This window comes from Trachemys scripta, chromosome 7 (assembly GCF_013100865.1).
Source record: "Trachemys scripta elegans isolate TJP31775 chromosome 7, CAS_Tse_1.0, whole genome shotgun sequence".
NCBI classification, from domain to species: domain Eukaryota; kingdom Metazoa; phylum Chordata; order Testudines; family Emydidae; genus Trachemys; species Trachemys scripta.
The window spans coordinates 54,577,496-54,600,694 of record NC_048304.1 but is presented as its reverse complement, the minus strand read 5'-3'; the positions used below and the strand labels follow the sequence as shown (position 1 = coordinate 54,600,694).

The 23,199-nt window shown below is 45.2% G+C and overlaps 1 protein-coding gene across 2 annotated transcripts in view; it reads right to left on the bottom strand.

Annotated features, from left to right (window-relative positions):
- Positions 1-23,199, bottom strand: part of ZSWIM8 (zinc finger SWIM-type containing 8) — a 122,546-nt gene that overhangs the window by 19,256 nt on the left and 80,091 nt on the right. The window contains exons 7-19 of one of the 2 annotated variants that reach the window (XM_034775129.1): positions 23,040-23,160; positions 22,396-22,597; positions 21,022-21,197; positions 17,192-18,191; positions 14,375-14,506; positions 11,686-11,865; positions 10,041-10,224; positions 9,362-9,460; positions 8,227-8,351; positions 4,412-4,646; positions 1,791-1,943; positions 716-938; positions 242-531 (exon numbers count right to left, since the gene is read on the bottom strand). In XM_034775129.1, coding sequence (XP_034631020.1) covers positions 242-531; positions 716-938; positions 1,791-1,943; positions 4,412-4,646; positions 8,227-8,351; positions 9,362-9,460; positions 10,041-10,224; positions 11,686-11,865; positions 14,375-14,506; positions 17,192-18,191; positions 21,022-21,197; positions 22,396-22,597; positions 23,040-23,160 — 3,120 coding nt within the window. Of the gene's footprint in view, positions 1-241; positions 532-715; positions 939-1,790; positions 1,944-4,411; positions 4,647-8,226; positions 8,352-9,361; positions 9,461-10,040; positions 10,225-11,685; positions 11,866-14,374; positions 14,507-17,191; positions 18,192-21,021; positions 21,198-22,395; positions 22,598-22,865; positions 22,989-23,039; positions 23,161-23,199 lie in introns of those variants that run through there. The other variant, XM_034775130.1, reaches the window with a different exon arrangement.

Below are 23,199 nucleotides of genomic sequence, written 5' to 3'. Positions count from 1 at the left end.
CCTTGCCCAGAGACTTCTGAGCACTGCAGCTGGTTATGGTGCAAAGTCAAGAAGCAGGTATTGGCACCGGAATCCTCCCCAAGCTGTAGTAAGCACCGCCTTTGCAAATCCTTGCCACCTGGTGTGTGCAGCTGTCCATGGCAGGCTGCAGCTGTGTGCCTCGGTGTCTCAGCAGTGATGTTACTAAGATCAAGCTCCCCACCCCACCAGATAAAGAGAACCCTAGTAATGCTGCCCTAACCTGTGATCCAAGAGACGTGGGAGGAGTAGGTTCGAGAGAGCCAGTTGGGAGACACAAAGTTGTGCAGCCCTAGTGCATAGAGCCCAATCTCGAAGGCGCAGAGATGGAGGTTGCGGTGGGGCCCCTGGTGTCCACCACTGGAAGAGGGATGAGTGAAGATGGAGGTACTGCTGTTTCCACCCGCCTTGATAAGAACGGTCTTAGCCAGTTCAAAGTAGAAGTGAGCAGCTGCTTCCGAGGGTTGGTTTGGGACGTGAGGTGCATGGCTTTCCGGCCGCCTCCCTTTATACCTGGAATGACAAGATACAGGAGCCACTTGGACAGGAGCAAGCACTCACAGAGCTCTTCTCTTCAGGCTCAGCGAGCTCTCACCAGCAGGCACTCCACAGATGTACACATGCCCGTGTACACACTTGACTCCGGACCAAGGAAGCCACGAGGTGTCATGTACTGAGGGAGGAAAGTGGATCTTACCTGCCAACTTCCACAGTCTTTGCACGTGCTCCACCACTGGCTCTCCTGCTGCCACTCGAGGACGATGAGCCCAGTGAGTCACTGGATGAGCTGCTGATGCTGTCACTGTCCTGTCCTCTGCCCCAGGAGGTGGCTGCCCATCCCCCACGAAGGGGCCGACGACTGAGGGTTGGAGAGCTGTCAGAGGTGGTTTCGGGAGCACTGCTGTCAATACTGGCCATGCCTACAACACCACAGACAACAAAGGGCGGGTCAACGGGCAAGCTCCTCTCCAGGACCATTGCACACCTGAACAGGTTCCAAGCCATTCACACCACAGGCAGTGTAAACAGCTGAGGAGGGTTTCATTTCTTTGCAAACTACAACTGGAATGTACATTCATAGACAAAACTGGCCAGTTCATCCAACCAACCCTGCACTGATTTTGTAGTTTCAAAATACAGAGAAGTCCACAGTGTCCCGACAGACGGGGAAGGGAAGCCTGTTGCACACATTTCCCTGCCACGCGCACTCCACATAGATCTTTGGTACATTTTGATGACGAGAATCGAAGCAATTGTACATATCAACCACCAAGCCCAGCAGACTGCGTATTTATTTTACGGTTTTATCGAAATAGTGCAGTACAACGTCCCCATTGTATATACGATATTTAACATCCCATCCAATTTAAACAGAAGAGTTCCCCACCCGCAATCCCAAGGCAACTTACCCCCAAACACACCCAGTCCCCACAGAAAGCAGCAGAAAGCGGGGGTAACTCAGCCAGTGAGCCAGTGGCAACATATCTGAGTTTGGCACAGAGCCCAAAATCATGGTGCCCTGCTCCCTGGGCCAGCAGGAGCTGGGGGCACCATGGAAACAGTGCACCCATTCAGTTCCAACATACCTAATTCGCTAGCCAGAACACAGCTAGTGTTAAACACAAGGGACTTTACAGGGCAAGACCTGTGTCCCCATCCCAAAGAGCTTTCAGACAGACAAGAACTGCTTTTTTCACTGAGGGGAGAGACTGACAAGAGAGTGGAATGGTGGGTGAACTGGTTTGTCCCTGCAGAGGGCCTAGCACAGCTACCTGTGTGTTTCTTCTTCTGCCTGACAGGTGAGCCCCAGCATCTCCCATTGTATCCACCTCGACTTCCAAGGGCCAGACGACTGGGAACCTTCCCCTCCTGTTTCACGACAGTGGACTCCCCAGGCGGCTCACAAGGAGACCTCTGAGAGCTCTCTGGACAAACGGGAAAGCAGCAAGAGACAATGAAACAAGTCTTGAAACGTATGTGAAGCCAGATGTCTCTGAACACCACCATGCCTTTGTAAAGGCATAAACGCGGCTTCTCTTGCTCAAAAGAAATGCAGTCAGGTGAAGGATAATCTGCCAGACCTGGATTTTGATACAGATCCCCCTTTTCTCATCCTAGGAGATGAGTACTAAAAGCACAGCTGGCTTTTACATGTACAGGTTTACTCCTCAGTCGAGTTAAGACAGGGTACTCTGGTATTTTTATCTGAGTTCCACATACATAATCCTGCTCCAGACTGAGAGTGAATACACTTTACATTGTGTTTCAGGTCCTGCCCTGTCCACCTTCACCTGCCCCTCATGTTCTTCAGAAGAAGAGCAGGACATTTCCAATAAGTGAAGGCCAGGATTCAGCATACAACAGGAAAAGGGTTGTTTCTAGAAGCGACTCTTAAAAGGTCACTTGTCCCAATTGCAACTGCCAAGGAAAATCCAAATGATCCCTTCTTACATTACAGTGGTAGCACATCGATAATAAATTCTCTTAAGCTTTCAGTTACAGTATTCCTACATCCTTAGGCTAAGTCTTCATGCTAAAAGGTCCCTAAAAAACAGAATATTCTTGTGGGGCTGTTTAAAAAGAAAAAAAAATAAGAGGGTTTTACATTAGAAGACCTTTAAACAAAGAGGTTTTAATGTCTTTTTAAATTCTCACAATTCTTTTTTAAAGACACTGCTAGTATTAAATAATCACTTATTTTCCAAAAATGTTCTTGAAGATTCTTTTCCTGTAAAGACAGAATCAGAACACATGGGACTGTATTAGCTGAGAATCAGGATAGGGTTGCTAGGACATGCAAATGAAAGAAACACAGGAGTGTCAAAATCGCTGAGTTGCTAATTTAGCAATTAAAGAAAAAATGATCTAGTGGTTAAGAACCAATACTGAAGGGAGGTAGACTGAATTCTACTCCTGGCTCTGACACTGACCTATTGTGGGGTTTTGGACAAGCCATTTAAGTTGTTTCCTCATCACGTATAAATAAGGTTGTAGGGGGAAAATACAGCAATTAGTACATGGTCATGTAATTAAAAACTATACTATACTGTAATGCATATGCAGAAGAGGTAAAGCTACAGATATGCATAATGTTTCCAGTGGTGTCAGGCTCCCACGGGGTCACATGGAAAAAAAAAAAAAAAAATCACACTCAGCACTTAAAGTTTACTGAGCCATGAAGTTTTTCCACAAGACCCAGCAAAACACTTCTACCACTCAAAACTTGAGGACAAATTGTGGCATTAAGCCTCAGCCTTGCAATGGGACTGCACAGAACTGCAGTGTCCCAGCAAGAGTACAGAGAGACAATGCCTCCCCCCAAGCTCCTGGGGGATGCAGCCATCGTGTCACACTTAGAGGGGACAGCTTGTACTTTTGCAGCCAACCAAGATTTATTTCCATGCTAAACTTCCTGCCCCAGCAGTTTTAGCTGCTCAAAGAAAGGTCAAGACCTTTTTTTTTTTAAATAAAGGGGAGCAAAATGTATTTTTCTAATTCCTTTTGTTCACAATCAATGAACTGTTTTCCTTCAAAGTTAAAAAAAACCATTGTCAGAGATCAGGCTTAGAACGGTTCAGTTTAACAGCTCAAACTTTCAGAGAGTTCCATGCAGCTGAAGCCAGGGGTTTAGAATGGAAATGCTCCAGGAACCTTTCCTGTAGCTATTGCTATAGTCTCCAGCTATAGAATCATAGACTTTAAGGTCAGAAGGGACCATTATGATCATCTAGTCTGACCTCCTGCACAACGCAGGCCACAGAATCTCACCCACCCACTCCTGTATCAAACCTGTGTCTGAGCCATTGAAGTCCTCAAATCATGTGTTGGTAGGAAGAAGTTAGAAGGGAACATCTCTCTTGCACTGCTTGCCGTTTCCATACATGTCATGTGACGTTTGCCATTAAAGCAAGGACACAGAGCACCTGGGGAAACAAACTTCAGGGAGGGGAATTTATGCTTCTCTCCCACAGTTACTTCCCACTCTCATCTAGTTTGCTGTTCTAGTTTGTTGATGTCACAGATGCCCCTGAAGCTGTACATAGGGTTTTTTTGGTAACTCCACAGCATTGCAATACCGACATAAAAGACGTTACTAGAGTAATCTCTTTTACAATGAATCAGGAACCGGTTTACCATTTGCTCTCTAGAGACGGGAAGCTTGAAGAGTTGAGTGAATTGTTCTGTAATACCAGAGTGGACAGAAATGCTTGAAGTGGGTTTTACCCTAGGAGCGAGGTACAATAGATGAAGGAGTTCAGTGACAGTCGATTATCCAGACCATACACAAATCAGCCCTGGCCTCCTCCCAAAAGGAACAAGTACTTTAGTTTCCCTTCCTGTCAGTAAAGACAGGGCATTCTGCATGATCCCACTGGAACAGCAGATCTCTTACCCTGTGCACTCTTCTCCACAAAGCTTTCAGAAGGACTGCTCTGGACTGCAGTGGTTACACCTGCTTGCTGAGTGACTGACGTCCCTGGAAGCTGCTGGATAGCTGTGGTGGATTGGGCAGCATGTTTGGAAGGAGATTTCTGATTGGCTACTGTGGGCTTGCTGGATGAGTAGAAGGAACTCAGAGTCTGTGGCTTGTGTGTTTGGCTCTCTCTGTCTAGCAGTTTGTCTAAAATCTTTAATAGGGGGAGAAAAATTGGGTTAGAGGCAGAGTGAGAGAACACCCATTATCCCAAAGGATACGGGCAAGGTACTAATTCAGTTTCTTACTGGGGGAAAATAAATTCTTTTAGACAAGAGTGTCAAGAAAATACATGTCATAGAATATCAGGGTTGGAAGGGACTTCAGGAGGTCATCTAGTCCAACCCCCTGCTCAAAGCAGGACCAATCCCCAACTAAATCATCCCAGCCAGGGCATTGTCAAGCCTGACCTTAAAAACCTCTAAGGAAGGAGATTCCACAACCTCCCCAGGTAACCCATTCCAATGCTTCACCACCCTCCTAATGAAAAAGTTTTTCCTAATATCCAACCTAAACCTCCCCCACTGCAACTTGAGACCATTACTCCTTGTTCTGTCATTTGGTACCACTGAGAACAGTCTAGATCCATCCTCTTTGGAACCCCCTTTCAGGTAGTTGAAAGCAGCTATCAAATCCCCCTTCATTCTTCTCTTCTGCAGACTAAACAATCCCAGTTCCCTCAGCCTCTCCTCATAAGTCATGTGTTCCAGCCCCCTAATCATTTTTGTTGCCCTCCACTGGACTCTTTCCAATTTTTCCACATCCTTCTTGTAGTGTAGGGCTCAAAACTGGACACAGTACTCTAGATGAGGCCTCACCAGTGTTGAATAGAGGGGAATGATCACGTCCCTCAATCTGCTGGCAGTGCCCCTACTTATACAGCTCAAAATGCCGTTGGCCTTCTTGGCACCAAGGGCACACTGTTGACTCATATCCAGCTTCTTGTCCACTGTAACCCCTAGGTCCTTTTCAGCTCCTTTAGGAAAAGCAGGCTCTGAGATCAGCCAGACAGGTTCCATACTCACATGACTGCACTATTCTGGAAGGGTAGACTCAAATGGTACCGACTGCTCCTTCTCCGTTTACACGCATCTTAAAAAGCCAATGACCCCTCCAACATTCAATATGGAAACAATTCTGATTCTCATCGGATGGTTAAATCACAGAACTGGGAGCCAGGAGATCTGGGTTCTATTCACAGTTCTGCCACAGACTCACTGGGTGACCTTGGCCAAGTCATTACACTTTTGTGCTTCAGTTTCTCTAACTGTAAAATACAGACCTACTGTACAGAAGTGTTGAAAGGCCTTTGAGACTTCTATATACTAAAGAAATGCACTCTATTATTCTTTAACAATAGTTTCTGATCCTCACTTTTCTATTTTTATTACTAGGGAACATTTGCATGAAAACAATCTGGGTTTTAAGAATTTGTCCATTTGTGTTGTTCATTCACACAAAAGTAACCAATTTTGATGTCTCAGTGAATTAATGTCTAGATTACTGGCAATGCCACAGGCAGAGGATTGTAACATGAAATAGGGGAAAGAGCAGCAGAACAGGCAAACTCTTTAAGAAGGTAGAAGAATACTGAAAATACTCTAGAAGAATAGAATGGTCTCTCAATAGAATGGGCTTCAAAGTTTTTCATGCAGAATCAGCAATTCTTTAATTGTTCTCCAAAATTATGTCCTTCCAAGTGCAAATAAGATATACACGTATACACATGCAGCTGAGTTGGGATATATTACAGTAGAACCTCAGAGTTACGAACACCAGAGTTACAAACTGACTGGTCAACCATGTGACGTTGCCCTCTATATGATTTTATGAAAATATGCTAACGAGTATGAACATAATGTAACTGGAATACGCTTCATGCAAAAGGTCTCTTGTAAGGTATCATTACAAAGCTTAGAATCTACTGAGTGTGGTCATCCTATTTGTATAGATGTATCATTCTTGTATCTGAAACTAGAAATAAAAAATACACTCTGAGGGCCTATTGTAATTATGCAAAGTGTGGGCCATTAATGGTGGTTTGGAATCTTGATGGCTCCCATTAACCAAGACAATTGTCTATAGATGGCTCTGTTTTACTTGTAAGTCTTCCTGTATGTGTGTGTGCTGGCAAGTGGGTAATGAAGTCTTACAGTGACATGTAATCATGTGACCTGAACTGGAATCCATCTTTAACCTGGTGCTTTTCCATTGAGAAGGAGGGGGGAGGGAACCCAGAAAGGACCAAAGGATTCCCACCTTATGCAAAAGATGTATAAGTGGGTGGAACAGAACGAATTAGGGAGCCATCATGAGAAATCCCCTAGCTGCCACCTGAGCTGGAACAAGGGCTGTACCAGGGGAAAGGATTGTGCCCACACTAGGAAGGCATCCAGTCTGTGAAAGAAACTTATTGAAACATCTCTGAGGGTGAGATTTTATCTGTATTCAGTTTTATTGCTGTATCAGGCTTAGACTGGCATGTTTTATTTTATTTTATTTGGTAATTCACTTTATTCTGTCTGTTACTACTTGGAACCACTTAAATCCTACTTTCTGTATTTAATAAAATCACTTTTTACTTATTAACTAACCCAGAGTATGTATTAAAGCCATGGGGGGGGGGAAAGGGGGGAGGAACAGCTATGCATGTCTTTCTCTCTATCAGTGTTATAGAGGGTGAACAATTTATGAGTTTACCCTGTATAAGTTTTATACAAGGTAAAATGGATTTATTTGGGGTTTAGACCCCATTGGGAGTTGGGCATCTGAGTGTTAAAGACAGAAAACTTCTGTAAGTTGCTTTCAGTTAAGTCTGCAGCTTTGGGGCACGTGGGTCTGTGCTGGAGCAGACTAGCATGTTTGCTTAACAAGACAGGTTGCTGGAGTCCCGAGCTGGCAGGGAAAGCAGGGGCAGAAGTAGTCTTGGCACATCAGTTGGCAGTTCCCAACAGGGTTTCTGTGATCCAACCCATCACACCACACACCTCATTTGGAAGCAGAAGCTATCCGGTAGCAGCAGAGGTTTTTTTTTTTAAAAAGGAGAAAGTTTAAAAAAAGATTTGACAAAGTAAGAACACTGTTTCTGTGCTTGTTTCATTTAAATTAAGATGGTTAAAGGCAGCATTTTTCTTCTGTCCAGCAAAGTTTCAAAGTTATACTAATTGTAAACTTTTGAAAGAACCACCATATAGTTTTGTTCAGAGTTACAAACATTTCACTGTTACGAACAACCTCCATTCCCCAGGTGTTCGTAACTCTGAGGTTCTATTGTATGAAGTAAAATGTCGGTTACAATTTTCTATACAGGCACCCAGGTCACAGGGCAAAGTGGACTGGCACTAGGACAACATGTAAAACAGAGCCCAATACCTCAAAGAACACAGGACTAACTTTGGCAAGGCAAAGAATGCAGGCCAATATCCCTGGGGCAAAAGTGAGCCAGCATCCAGGGCAGATACAGAACTACCCTGAAAATCCAAGGGCACAGGCGACAGCATCCTAATGGATGAAGGGAGAGATCATATGTAGCGAACGAGAACTAAGTGTGAGAGATGTGTGCTGCCATGCTGGAATTTAGGAACCCCTTGGAAATTATGCCTCTGCAGAGTAAAGTACGCTATGCACTCAGATTTTGCATTGGAAGGATAATATAAGCAATACAATGCAGCCCCAAGGCCATGAGTGGGATATGACACAGGGTAATTCAGCTCTGATCACTTAAAGGGACACACCTTTTTCAGTTTAGACTGGTCATCTTTGTATGTGATCATCAGAGCTAGAGCCAGATCACCCTTCTCTCTTCGGGTTCCTTCGCACAGAAGAGGGTGCTCTGCTTCACTCACAGTCGTCTTCATGCCTGCAGGGCCAAGAAGAGAAAAATGCAGAGACAAGTGAATTCAAGAGGCTTAAGAGCATCTGATACATTTTACCTCTTTCCCTATACTCTTTTGCTCATCTCCCCCTATTAGTCATGAAGGAAAGAGTTTGTCCTATTTTGCTTGTTGACATTATACATAGTTTATGCCCTTGAGAATGAAAGCTGGAGTCTGTCCCAGAAGTCTGCACTGCAACTGCCAGGGCAACCTGATCCTGACAGGCCAAAAGGTGAATGTGCAGGCCTGCCTGAGGCTCCTTCCTGGAGACAAAGGAAGTGGAATAATAGACACTCAGACTGTTCATGCTCTTTGCTGCCTCCAGTTTCTACAGCAGCCACTTAGCAAACATTCAAACACCATCAGTGTATCTTTCCTTCTGGGGAGGAGGTGGTGGAGAGAAAATTGTTCTGATAACACCACGCATACACTACTTTAAATTCACATACGTAATACCACAAGCCTGCTATATACACCACCACTTCCATGCTAAAACACATGAATTGGAAGCCAGGAATTTTGTGCAACTCACCCATGAAGATTTTGAGCAAAGTCTGAGCTAACAGTGAGTATCCCACAGAGTAATTCTACTGGGTTTTTATTGTCGAGTTTTAACCCCTGCTGAACTGACTGCCTGTTAATCTCTGCACTGTTCAGGCTCCAGCTATACTTAGCTGTCAAATCTTTCAGGCCGAATAGCAGCAAAGATGGTTGAAAACACTCTCTCTAACCCCTTTAACAGCCCACCTGTCAATTTCAGTTCTCAGCTGCATTTCTCCCACGACCCACCTGGCACACAGGATCTCCTGTTATCCCAGTCCCAGATTCCCTCCCCAGCTCTGACAATATCCCACTAAAACACTTCCACTTCTGCACCAAATTTGAACCCAGGTCAACAGGCACCAATTCACTCCACAAAAAGGGGCAGGATTCGAAATGTGAATGAGAAAATCTCTCCTCCTCCTCTGAGGTGGAGGAAGAGCTGGATTCTTACCAAGAGCAGCAACAGCTGCTTCAAAACCAAGTTCCTCATCTCCAGGCATTTCGTTATTCCAATTACGGCTTGGGGGCCTGGATCCTGTCGGAGAAACCACTGGAGAGACAGGAGAGGGCAGTTAGTGCCTAGCTATACGAAGCTAGGACCAAAAAGCAGAAAGTATTCTAGGATCTGTCTGGGGTTTGTGCTCCCATTTCAAACCACCATTCCGGCCCTAAGGTCATAGCACAGGTCTGCTGCTTTCTCTCTCTCCCTCAACTGGACCCCTCCAACCCTAGCAAGCTCTGCTTCAGGATGGTTTTGGAAGCCCAGTTCTCTTTCTGATGGTTAATGTATTTGTTTCCCCCAACAGACGCAGCAGTAGGGTCGTAAAAATATATTTAAAGGCTCCGTGATTATTTTACAGGGACACAGATGGGTCAGAAATGTGATAAGATTCCCAATGCTTTTGTATGAAAGGGGAGCTAGGAAGGAGGTCAGTACTGAAGAAGAGAGAGTCTCCATACCAGTGTGGAGGGAACAGCAGAAGTAGGTATAACTTTAGGGTGAACAGGTAAGAATAGGGCTGCAATCATCATAAGGGAAGTGCAGATTTTCCCTGAAAGCTTCTTTTTGTCCCCAAGGTTCAAAGTCTAGGAACGTGCCCCTTCTGCATACATACCAATCGAGACATTACCTGGAGTGCATAGGACATCAAATATGAAGCTGGCCAGCATGAGAGGAAGGACAGGGCGGTAATCACACAAAGTCCCTTCTCTCAGCTCTTCAGCCCTTCCTCGAATGGTGTTCATCTCATTAGTGCCCAAAGGGATCTTCTTTAACAAGGCCACAATCTCAGATTCCTGGTATGCCAGCTTCACCTGAGGGTATCCACAAGGAAGCAAAAAGAAGCCATCAGAGACCATTGGACATAGAACTATCTTGTCCTACGCAGATGATTTAATATAGGAATAACCCTGAAACAGTTTTTATTGATTCATTAGTATACAATCCACTGATCTCATGCCACTCCTTGCCTTCTCCCACACAGAGACAATAGTGAGGATGGTGCCCAGCTGGAGGCCGTCCCATAGGACATGCAAGTTTAATAGACTTGCTTTACTCTATACACAACCTTCTCCTCACCTTCCCTTTCCAACCAATTACTCTGAGGTCTGGTTGGGGAAAAAAGGTCAGTCTTCACAAGGACATATGGAGAAGCATCCAGCCAGATAGGTCACTAGAAAGGTAGATCATTCCCATTCCTACAGAGAAGAGACTTGCATCTGAAGAAGTGAGGTTCTTACCCACGAAAGCTTATGCTCCCAATACTTCTGTTAGTCTTAAAGGTGCCACAGGACCCTCTGTTGCTTTTTACAGATTCAGACTAACACAGCTACCCCTCTGATACAGAGAAGGATGTTATCTTGTGCAATACAACAGCTAAGGAGGAAAGGACTGTCCAGGAGGGGAATGGACAATATTCCAGTACATATTCCACTGAACAAAGATTGTTGCATTACAGTGTGTTTTTCTCCACTGTAGTATTCTTTCCATTTTTAAAGCATTGTTTCCCATGCCAGCTTCATCCGGTGAATGCCAGACCCACATTTAATCTTCTCAACAGACACTGTTAAGTATGAATGTAGATAACCTTAGGGTAACAAGTTTATTCCTCAGTAGTAGCCTGGTAATATCTGCACCTTCAGGGGATTCTGCAATCTTGCTAGTTAGAAAGTGACAGGAGCAGCAACTCACAAAACCAAGGTCTGAACAGATCACATTTTTACAGAAGGCGGCCTATGGGCATTAGTTAAAGTGTGTGAAGTTGTGTACTTACCGTTGTGTATGCATTTAGGTGTCTAAATACATAGTATGGGCAAGTGTGATGGCCTACAAAGTTGCACCAGTTTACCCTAAGGTGTGAATTTAAAATGAGTTAGTTAAACCAGTGTAAACCCTGTGGGGAGCTCCAGAATGGCTTTATTTCAGATCAGTTTAGAGTGCCCACACAGGGTTTTCCATTGGTTTAATTAAATCATTTTAAGTTTACCTCTTAAAGTAAACAATTGCAACTTTCTCCTGTAGACAAGCACTGAATTTCCTCCCACAGATTTAGCCCAAGGTGTCTTCAACATAGGAGTAACCTTTGCTACAAAAATTCTAGGTCACTCACTGACTCACTCAGTGCCTGCTTGGCTCTATGTAGACTAATTCTGAGAGAACTCCTAAAGGCAGGACCTGATGCACAGAACTCAAATGGGGAATACTTGAGCATGAAGGGGGAAACCCCAGCAGTGTGGTGCTGCTCACAGGTACAGTCTTTCTGAACCACTTTATACCTCCAGGGCCTTGGTAGAGGCAGGAGGCCTCTGTAGCTCCAGGGCAAACATGCCAATGCGGAAGGCCAGGTTGTGGTATTCCAGCCTCTCACTCAGCACAGTCAGCAGGAATGCAGCTTTGGACAGGGTGTTGGTTGCCATCCACGTCTGCTTGCTGGTCGACACCTTGTTCTTCTTCCCCTGTGAGAGGAGTAGTTCATAACAGGTTTGTTAGGAAATGAATTGATCCCAGCAGTGTGAGGATGTGCCAATGATTCCCCCTATGTTCCTGCCTGCAGGAGCTCCTCCCCACCTGTGCACTGAGGAGAGCGAGCATCCATTATTTTGGAAGCACTGTTTTGTCCTGGCTCTACCTATTGCCCTGTCCCCCTCCATAATCCAGCAGTTTCTGGGTGATGAAACAGACCCAATTTTGCACACTATCTCCTTTTGGTGCAGAATTCCAACTGCCACTGGTTATGGATGGCTCCTCCCCCACAGCATCTGTCTACCTTTCCCTCAAATGACAATGCAATGGGGGCTCCTGCCTCCTCACTAAGCCAATTCTTCCAATATTGGACCACTTTAGCAGGTGGATGCTGGCTTGGACAAACTATTACTATATAACTATATTCTTGCCAACAAGTTTAAAAAGTATGGATTGGATGAATGGACTATAAGGTGGATAGAAAGCTGGCTAGATTGTTGGGCTCAACGGGTAGTGATCAATGGCTCGATGTCTAGTTGGCAGCCGGTATCAAGCGGAGTGCCCCAGGGGTCGGTTTTGTTCAACATCTTCATTAATGATCTGGATGATGGGATGGATTGCACCCTCAGCAAGTTTGTGGATGACACTACGCTGGGGGGAGAAGTAGATATGCTGGAGGGTAGGGATAGGGTTCAGAGTGACCTAGACAAATTGGAGGATTGGGCCAAGAGAAATCTGATGAGGTTCAACAAGGACAAGTGCAGAGTCCTGCACTTGGGACGGAAGAATCCCATGCACCGCTACAGGCTGGGGACCAACTGGCTAAGCAGCAGTTCTGCAAAAAAGGACCTGGGAATTAGTGGATGAGAAGCTGGATATGAGTCAGCAGTGTGCCCTTGTTGCCAAGAAGCCTAATGGCATATTGGGCTGCATTAGTAGGAGCATTGCCAGCAGATCAAGGGAAGTAATTAGTCCCCTCTATTCGGCACTGGTGAAGCTACATCTGGAATGCTGCATCCAGTTTTGGTCCCCCCACTACAGAAAGGATGTGGACAGATTGGAGAGAGTCCAGCAGACGGCAATGAAAATGATTAGGGGGCTAGGGCACATGACTTACGAAGAGAGGCTGAGGGAACTGGGCTTGTTTAGTCTGCAAAAGAGAAAAGTGAGGGGGGATTTGACAGCATCCTTCAACAACCTGAAGGGGGGTTCCAAAGAGGATGGAGCTCAGCTGTTCTCAGCGGTGGCAGATGACAGAGCAAGGAGCAATGGTCTCAAGTTGCAGTGGGGGAGGTCTAGGTTGGATATTAGGAAACACTATTTCACTAGGAGGGTGGTGAAGCACTGGAATGCATTACCTAGGGAGGTGGTAGAATCTTCATCCTTAGAGGTTTTTAAGGCCCGGCTTGACAAAGCCCTGGCTGGAATTAATTAGTTGGTGTTGATCCTGCTTTGAGCAGGGGATTGGACTAGATGACCTCCTGAGGTCTCTTCCAACCCTAATATTCTATGATTCTATAACCTTTTCCCTTTCAATGGCAGGGACACCACCAAGACGAGCAGAGTCTGCTTAATGCCATGTGGATTCCCAGCCATTCTTTCCTCTCTCATTTCCTCCCACTTCCAATTCTCTACTCCAAGATCCCAAAGCTTCCACCACATTAGAAGACAACTCTAGAGGCTAAAAATGCATTGTTAACATGTGCTCAATTTCCAGAGGAGTTTGCTCTCTCAGGGTCCAAGCAATGGTGCCTGTTCTAAAGGAAGAGACAGAGGGTTTAAATACGGAAGAGGTGTGGAAAATCCATGAAGACCAGGTAAGTGAAGCGAATGTAGGGCTATGGAAAAACAAGGCCGTATTTTTGGTATTGGCATTTAATTATGTAGCACACAGTGACATTTGCACTCTGGAAGCATGTTTAAAGCAATGTTAAATTGAGTGCTTTGTTCAAATGGAAGGTGTAGATCCACAAGGGACCATTGGTAGGAGTTGTTCATTGTGGTTCCCATCCGGCAGACAAGAACACTGGAGTGCAGGCCAGGGAGAGGAAGGTTGTGTGAGGCGCTGGGCCTAGTGAGTGTAGGGATGACTGAAAGTCCCTTCAAGTCATGCTGAAGGACCCATTGCCCCTTTTCAGGTGAAATGCTGAACAGCCAGAGAAGCCTGATCTAAAGGGGGTGCAGGGCAGGTCAAGGCCCGGCACAGCCCTGTGCAGAGAGAAGAGGAATCACCAGCGGATGTTACTGCATCTGAGGCTTGCTGCATGCATGGTGAAATTCTGTTCAGCTGCCCGAGTGTTTCTGTGCCCTTGACACAGTGAACAGGCAGAGGGAGTTAAAAAAAAATCAAAATACAGACCAAAACACAATATAATTATTTTTAATCTCATGATTTTAGGGCAAACTTCATGATCTTTTTCCGTATGACTCATGATTTTTGAGTCTGGCAATCCTGTGTATTCCTCCCCATTCTCCCTTCTGTTCACAAGGGCACCTCTCTACCTTGGTTGGGGGCTGCTCCACCTTGAGATCTGGAGGGTTGGCCAGTAGGTCCCTGGCCAGTTCTACAGTCAGACGGCATGCTTCATTACTGTATCCGTGTGCATAGAGAGCCTCTGCACAAGCAAAGAGGATCTGAAAATAAAGGGATAGAGGATCAGATTTAGTCCATGAGCCTCACAGCTGGAGTCAACCCCACCCTGCCCACTTTCTTATTTGGTGTCACTAAAGACAGAGTTAAACACAGATCTCAGATCAGATTTGTAGCTAACACTCATGTTCCTGCCTTCTATTATGCAGCCCCTCTGCCTGGAACAGCTCCACCATGCTCTCCAGCGCTTCTCAAAAACACAGCTTCCAAGGGGTCTAGTCCCCTTCCCTCAAAGCACTAACACAGGCAATTACATCAAGATTGCATATTTTTCTAAACAGTATGCTCTAGTTCAAACAGGAATCAATTCAGTGAAGTCCTGTGGCCTGCATTATACAGGAGGTCAGTCTAGATCATCATGGGGGCCCCTTCTGATCTTCATAGATATCTAAGTGTCTATGAATAGACTGGGGAAAAACCCCAAACAAAAATTAAAAACAAAACCAACGTGTATAATTAATTGTTTCTCTCCCTTTCCCAGCATCTCAATATCCCTTCGTCAGTGCACTGTCTACTTTGATATAAGCTCCTCCCACTCATCTGCAAAGTTCCAGGCATACTTTTGAGGTTTTGATACACGGGGCTGGTAGCACAACCTATTGCCTGACATTTATCTTTATAAGACCCTGTTTTCATTTGCTTGTCACTTTGTCAAACTAACTTTTTGGGCTGAAATTTTCCTGACTGGGTGTCTGCCTCAGGCTAAGAGGAATACATTTTCAGCAATTCAGCTGTTCCAGAGCGAGGCTAGGAGAAATATGTTAGTTTTGTTCATGTTTAACATTTTCTTTGAAACGCTCTAGTGCTCCCATGCTTAGGAGTAGAGACTTGAAATTTGGAAGGGGAGTGGCCTTTGTCAGGGATGTGCCTTTGGATGTGCCCATTAAAATCCACCCAAATTTAGCCAAGTTATAGCCTTTGGGGAAAAAAGCACTGTTTGGCCATGCTCATGAGAGACTTGGAGCTTCACAGCTAAATTCCTCCAAAATTTATCCACACGGGGCTGAGCTTCACAGGAAGCACTTCCCTGCACTTGCCCCTCTGGATTGCTGCAGCCAGGGCTGGGCAACAGTATTAAGAGCAGGGAGCCTGCCTCTCCTGTGCTCTCAATGTCTGCTCTGTTGAGCCCAAGCAATATGGAGAAGGAACCTGTGTAATTCGAATGCAGAGGTGACAAGAGCTGGACTTGGGGTTTGGGGAGCAGATTGGACTAAATACAACTTGAAGAAGGGAGGGAAAACTCGGATTGGAAGCTGGTGAGGGAGAGGAAAACTGAGGCTGGAAGTTGGAGGGACTGGCTGGGCAAGAGACTAGGACTGGGAGCCAGCAGGTGGCAGAAGACAGACTGGATGAGGAGCTGAGGAGGAGGGCAGACTGGGACCAGCAGAGCAAGGAAACTAGGACTAGGAACCAGTGGAGTGAGGAAAAGGAGAAACAGATCTAAGAATGAACTGGGGGAAAGAATGCTGAGATTATACGAGGAATCCAGGGAGGGAGACTGGGCCTGGGAGCCAGTGGGAACACGGAATGAGACTGGTCAGACAAAATGATGGGAGGGAGGAACTAGAACTGGTTGGACAAAGATATTTGGAACAAGGAGCTGGGTTGATTGTGTGTGCTGGGAGAAGGAGAGGGCTGGGAACAAGGAACCGGGTGATTATGGAGGACTGGAAATGACTGGGCAAGGAGGCTGGGATGAGGAGCTGGGAACCTACGGACAAGGAATCTAGGGGCAGGGGAGATTAGAAATGGCTAGGTGAGGAGACTGGAAAAAGCAGACAGGGACAGAAGGGTCAAGCTTTGGGGGAAATGGGCAGAAGCGCTAGCGATCATTAGAACACACTGCCCTCCAGAGCCTCAAATGGAACCTATGATTCCAAATCTCACCCTTCTGCTGAGGTCAGGGGAAAAAAAAAAAAAAAAACAGTATAAAGACTATCATAATGGGGACCAAAATAATGTAGCACAACCAACTTTAATTCCTGCCTTTCTTCACTTGACTGCCTGACTTTGCAAACTTTATGATGTTCTTTTAACTTACTTTATAGATTCATAGATTATAGGACTGGAAGGGACCTCGAGAGGTCATCGAGTCCAGTCCCCTGCCCGCATGGCAGGACCAAATACTGTCTAGACCATCCCTGATAGACATTTATCTAACCTACTCTTAAATATCTCCAGAGACGGAGATTCCACAACCTCCCTAGGCAATTTGTTCCAGTGTTTAACCACCCTGACAGTTAGGAACTTTTTCCTAATGTCCAACCTAGCCCTCCCTTGCTGCAGTTTAAACCCATTGTTTCTGGTTCTATCCTTAGAGGCTAAGGTGAACAGGTTCTCTCCCTCCTCCTTATGACACCCTTTTAGATACCTGAAAACTGCTATCATGTCCCCTCTCAGTCTTCTCTTTTCCAAACTAAACAAACCCAGTTCTTTCAGCCTTCCTTCATAGGTCATGTTCTCAAGACCTTTAATCATTCTTGTTGCTCTTCTTTGGACCCTTTCCAATTTCTCCACATCTTTTTTAAAATGCGGCGCCCAGAACTGGACACAATACTCCAGCTGAGGCCTAACCAGAGCAGAGTAGAGCGGGCAGCGGAGACGACGTTACATTCACAAAAACTAAGAAAAATAATCACGTTGCTATTTTCCAGCTAGAGCTCGCTCACCTCCATCCTGTTCTCCTGCTCCAGGGGCTTTATACCAGCAAAGATGTCCTGCTCCTCTTCATTCCCACCCTCTGCTTTGTCCTCCTCCTCCTTGGCCACCTCCTGTGGATTCAGATAGTATACCTGGTAATCATCTTCCTCTTCTCCCTCCTCCCCACCCCCTGCTGCACCATTCTCTCCCACTTCTGGCTTCCGGCTTGCACCGTTCTCATCTGCAGAAGGCAGATCGTCGTCTCCGCTGCCCACTTCTTCCACGGGATCCTTTGGAGCTTTCTTGGCAGCGGGATTGCTCCTGACGCTGGGCTCAGGACCCTCCGAGAAGTACACCCCCCCATCATCTTCAAAAGTGTCCCTGTAGCTCCTACTCAGGGGGCTCTCCGTGAAACTGAAGGTGTTACTGGCCTCCGCCCCCAGAGCCAAGCTGCTGTCATCCAGGCTCATCTCTGCCAAGTCTGGTTCCAGAGAGCTGTCTTCACTGCTCATGCGGCGTTTCCCACTATGTTTACTGGCTAAGCTTTTCCCCACCGGCAGCTTGGCCTTGCCTACTGCTGTCTTATAAACAGCCTTATCTCCTTCTCCTGAAAGTCGGCGCAGAGCCCTCTGGGGGGCTTCAGAGACAACTTTCCGCTTCCCAATGAGTTCCTTAGGACGGACAGCTGGCTCTTGTGAAGAGGGACGTGACCTGTCCCCTGGCTGCAGACAGGTTCCCCCAGGTTCCTGCCCATGGCCTCTGCCAGCCTCACACGTGGTTTCCACACACTGCAACCGACAGTTCCTCTGCTGGACAGCCTTTACCCAACAGAACGAATTCTTTTTATCAGTGCTGCTGTAGGTGATGCCAGGGATGGGATAGGCCTCCTCCCAGTTGAAGTAACAGGCTTCCACAGCTGGCTTGAAACCTTGGAAGAGCTTCTCCAGGGACTTCTTGTGCTGCCCCCTCTTGACATTATCTATGACTTTCAGCTGCCACTGTCTGAGCTGGGTGCAAAGGTCCCTGCGCCTGGAGGAAGAGGAGAGGGAAGAGAAGACAGATCAGAAAGCAGCCATAAAACACACCATGATTAAAAAACCCCAACCTCACAGAATACCTCATCCTCCCCTCTGCCCCTCACCCCAAGAAATCCTTCTGCTGAATTAGTGTAAATGGCATTAGTCGGTCAGAAAACAGCACAGAGAAGATAAAGGAAAGAGACGTGTCAATGACAGGCCTATGCCATGGAAGCCAAATGCTGCCAAGTCAAACAGGGGAATGTGTTGTAGACTGGGGGCTCAGGATGAAGCACTGGCTTGTGAGCTCCTGAACAGCTACATCCTGTAGTTCACCCATCACAGATGTGATATTAGCACTCTGCTAAAACAGCGAAGGACTACAACAGGAATAAGAATCACTGGCAAAGCAAAGTGAGAAAGTTTGCATAGGGAAGAAAGCTGTACCATACCCGGCTCCAATCAGTGCTATTGGTCCTCCTCTCGTGAGCACTAAAGCCTACACAAACCATCCAAAGTGCCAAGGAAAACATTTCTAAATCACAGGAGAAATTCCAAGTTTCTCAGTTAACTCCCCTCCTACCTTTGCCATTGATTCCAGAGTTCTGGGGAACAACACTAAACACCTCAATCTTCTAGTGATTTTATCAGACCCAGAAGCAAAAGAAGGTAGAGGTAAACTGAGCAAAGGATGTAAGAGTTTGGACTTATTAGGATAAAAGGAGCTCTACACCACCAACTGTTTCCGTTTGACCACTAAGAAAACCAATTAGCTAGGAATAGGCTGAGGGGGGATTAGTTAAAAAAGTAGCAAGGGGGAGGGGAACTACTCATAGAAAAGGTGTCATTGGGATAGGGGGAAGCTGCAACAAGCTGGGAAGGCTGTAGCAGCTGAGAAACAGCGTGCAGGAATGAGAATAAAACAAGTCAAAGGAATTGAAAGTGGGCACCGTTCTGGTGACTCTATAAGAACTCTAGGAGAACTGGAAATAAAGCAAGAGGCATTTGAATTATGCATGAAATGAAATACGAACTTTTAACAATTTGGAATTAATCAGATGACTGGCATATTAAGATAGACAACCACTATATAGAAGGGAAGAATGATTTGACCCTGCCTTATAAACAACAAAACAACTTTTATGTTTTACTGACTACGTAACATGACTCACATTTTTGTTTGTTTTAAACCTTGTCCCTAATTCCCTACTGTCTTCTCTTTGTCTCTGCATATTTTTTTTTTTTCTATTTCAAACTGTAAACACTCTAGGGGCAGTGATCACAATTTTTTAATCTCATTGATGTACCCTACAAAGTTATGACCTTACATTAATGTTTAATAATAATTTAGAAGATTAGAAAGTGAACAAAGAGCTAAAAAGATCATCCTGGCTTCATTCATTCTGACAAACCGAGAGTTAACTTTTCTTGTTTATGATCTTTCATAACACACAGACAAAGCACTGCCTTATATCTTGCCTAATTCTGCAAACTGCAAATATTTTGTAAAACATGAAATAAGCTATTACATTTTGTAAAACTTAAAGAAGTCTTAACATGAGCCCTGAACACAGCACCTACTATTCAATTTTTGCTAAATGGAGAGGGTAGTCAATTGTGTGCAAGTTAGCAAGGTTTTGTGATTTATAAAACCTACAGAAGCATCATGCTTCGTCCCAGAGGCCTGAAGGTACTGGCTGAGGAAACAGGACCACTAGCAATAATTGTCACTACATCTTGGAATACACGCGAGGTTGCCCAAGACTGCAGAAAGCAAAATATAGTTCCAAACATTAAAAAAAATTAAAAATAATGAATAATCTGGGTAAAGAAGAAACCTGTGAAACTACTAAATTGCAAGTTAAAGTACTAAAAAAGCATTACAATGTATGTGTGACATGTGGAGGAATCTAGCACGTTACAGCTACAGATTGATAAAACAAATCATGCCATACTGAACTGAATAAGCATTTTCAATGTAGAAACAGGGTAGATCGGTGAGGGCAATTTGGGCGCGTTGTTAAACTGGATTTCAGCCAAGCATTTGACAGCACTGTCCAAGCTGCACAGACACTGGAGAAGTATGGTCTGACTAGTATAGTAAGGAGGACTGACTAATAAGAGGCAATGAGTTATCAGTTGTTACATCAGAATGGGGCAGAGACAAAAATGGTATCCTGCAGGGGCCAGTATTCTTAAACATACATCAATACCCTAATGAATATACATATATGCAAGTAGGGCTCAAATCAGCAGTCTATACTAAGCTAAAATATACAGCAAGTACAGCAGGATAAACCAAAAATACAGTTGTATCTGGACATCTTTTCCACCTGGCTGATCCAGTGTGAGCTGAAATGTAATGCAAAGCAGTGCAAGATAATTAGCAAAGACAATGTCAGTTATAAACTAGGAACCCCAGAAACCAGTTATGAAGAAGAGACTGGGTGTTATCACTGAACTGAATCCTTCAGCGCATTGCCATTCCAGAAAGTTTTTCTAATCTCTCCTGATGGAGACAGCCCAAGTGCATAACCATACTTGCATGTTAAAAGGAACCACACAGACAAGAGACAAATTATTCACTCTGGAAATCAGGATTAAAAACAAAGAGTAATACTACAATTAAAGCTGAAAGTGATTAAGTTTATCTTGGATATTAGAGCCCATCTTGGCCATGAGGATGGACAGCAGAACAGTTTGCCGAATGAGGAAAGTATGATTCAATCACTAGACATGTAAGGAAAGAAAGCTAAGAGTGTGTGTGCACCACAGAGCAAACAGGGGGGTTGGACTGGACTCTTTAAGGAATCCATTAAAGATTATCAGATCCTGGTGCTCACCTCTGTGGGCTGATGGTTGGGTCTAGGACAGCCAGCCTCCAGAGAACCACCATCTCATCACACATGCTGGCACAGGCATGAGCAGCCACTTCTGACTGACCATTACTGCGGCCAGTGTGCCCGCTAGCGCTGCTGTGGGATGCAGATGTTCGCACGCTGTACCACCAACCCGTTATCTGCAGAAGAAGATACATTCAATGCAGCTGTGGCCAAACATCTGATTCCCTAGTCCCACCCACCCCACATTTGCACAGGCTGGAGGACCTGAATTCTGGAAGTAAATCGTAAATGACGATCAGAAATAGTAAATTCTGTTGCTAGGCATGCAATGCCTTGTTTTTTATTTCTTTCTAAATGAATTATGGGCATTAAAGCAGAGGCACACAAAGAAGGGACCCATAGAAACATAGGGCTGGATGGAACCTCACACAAGAGTGAAAACAAGAGCAGAATGACTGGAGATGGGGAAAAGAGCTATAAAAATATACTCTGCAGTACAATAGTGGCAAATCCAGCACACTGGTAGTGACTAAAGTTACCACCACCTGGTTGCAGTTGAGTGACATATGTGAAATGAATTTTGTAGGCTCAGTCTGGTTGCGAAAGAACAGATGCCTAGATAATATCCACTCTCACAAATGGTTCTCCTCTTAGCTGCATCATCAGAAAGAGCAAGGACTGAATGGGCATGGAGAGAGAAAGCTTTGATTTTCCTACTCCAACTAAGGTAGAGGCATATGATAGGGTAAGGGGGAGAGAAGCATGCACTGAAAAAAACTCATGGTTGCACCTGCACTGTGGAGTGACAACCTCAGTGTCTAGGATTGCCAAAATGAACCTTTTCCCTACCACTAAATTCACACAAAATTGTTATTGTTATTACTATTACTATTGTTAACAGATTTAAAGTAAAGGCTCAAAGCTTCCAAAAGCTATTTTCTACTAAATAACTGAAAAGTCTGAAATTTTGCCATCCAACATATCCCTTAAAGTCAATGCAAAAGTAATGGTCATAGCAGATGGACTTTGTTTTGGAAAAATCAACAGAGTAAACTGCACTGACTGGACAGAAGAGGCACAGGCAAGAGATGACAGAAAGGATTTAAAACCACATATCAGTGTTAATACAAATACACACATATGACATCATCATGGGATGCAATGGAGTTGTGAGCATCACCGATCCAGCACCCAAAGTCAGACCACAGAAGCTCAGAACTGAAGAGCATTTCATTTTAGAGGGAATGTGCCTCTCCCACAATGCACATAAAGACTGTAAATTTTTCAAGCCATGAATTCTAACAGCATTGAACAGTCATCACCATTGACTGGTTCCCCAGTGACTGATCTGCTTCCCCAGGAGGGACTGAATACCTGCTCATAGGTCAGACACTGGTCAGTCAGGATCTCCAGGAGAGGGGCTGCATTGCTGTCTCTTCTCTTGAACATCTCCCGAACAATAGACAGCAGGTTCCAGATCCCCTCAGGCTCTCTCCCTCTCAGGGGACGCAGGAGACATGCCCACTCGGCAGCGGCTGGTGGCTCCGTGGAGGAGAGGTACATAGAGTTCACATCACTGAGAGAGTGAAAGGGGAGGGAGTACAGGAATGAAGACAAGACAGAGCACAGCAGCACAAAAATAGATTCTGGGCCATCAAATATTTGCAGCTTGAGAAGGGCTTTGACAAATGTGTATCACTTAAGAGTAAGCATACAGGAGTCAGACAGGAACAGACAAGTTATATATATACACATGTTGTGAAAAGACTAAATGAGTGCTAGAGAGGGTTTTTATCTACTGAGACTCAACATTGCAACAGACATGCACAGACAGAGAACATTACCTGGGAGAGTGACCCCACAATTAAGCATCCTTAGTTTCATGGCACGATGCTCACTTATACACCATACAGTCCATGTAGAAGCAAAGGAGAGCACTCCCATGGACTCTGAGTCCATGTTCCGCAACCCTTTGTAGGCAGGGATACAGTCCTTACTCTGAAGATGATGCAGTTTACCTGAAGACAACAGGAGAGGGCCCACAGAATTTGTGAAGGGTTTTCTTTATGTTGTCACTTAAAGTAGATTCATCCAGGTACCAGGTGCTTTGGTCTGAGGCTGAGGGACCAGCAGTGGGATCTTGAGAAAGAACATACACAGTTTGCAGGTGTCGGAGAG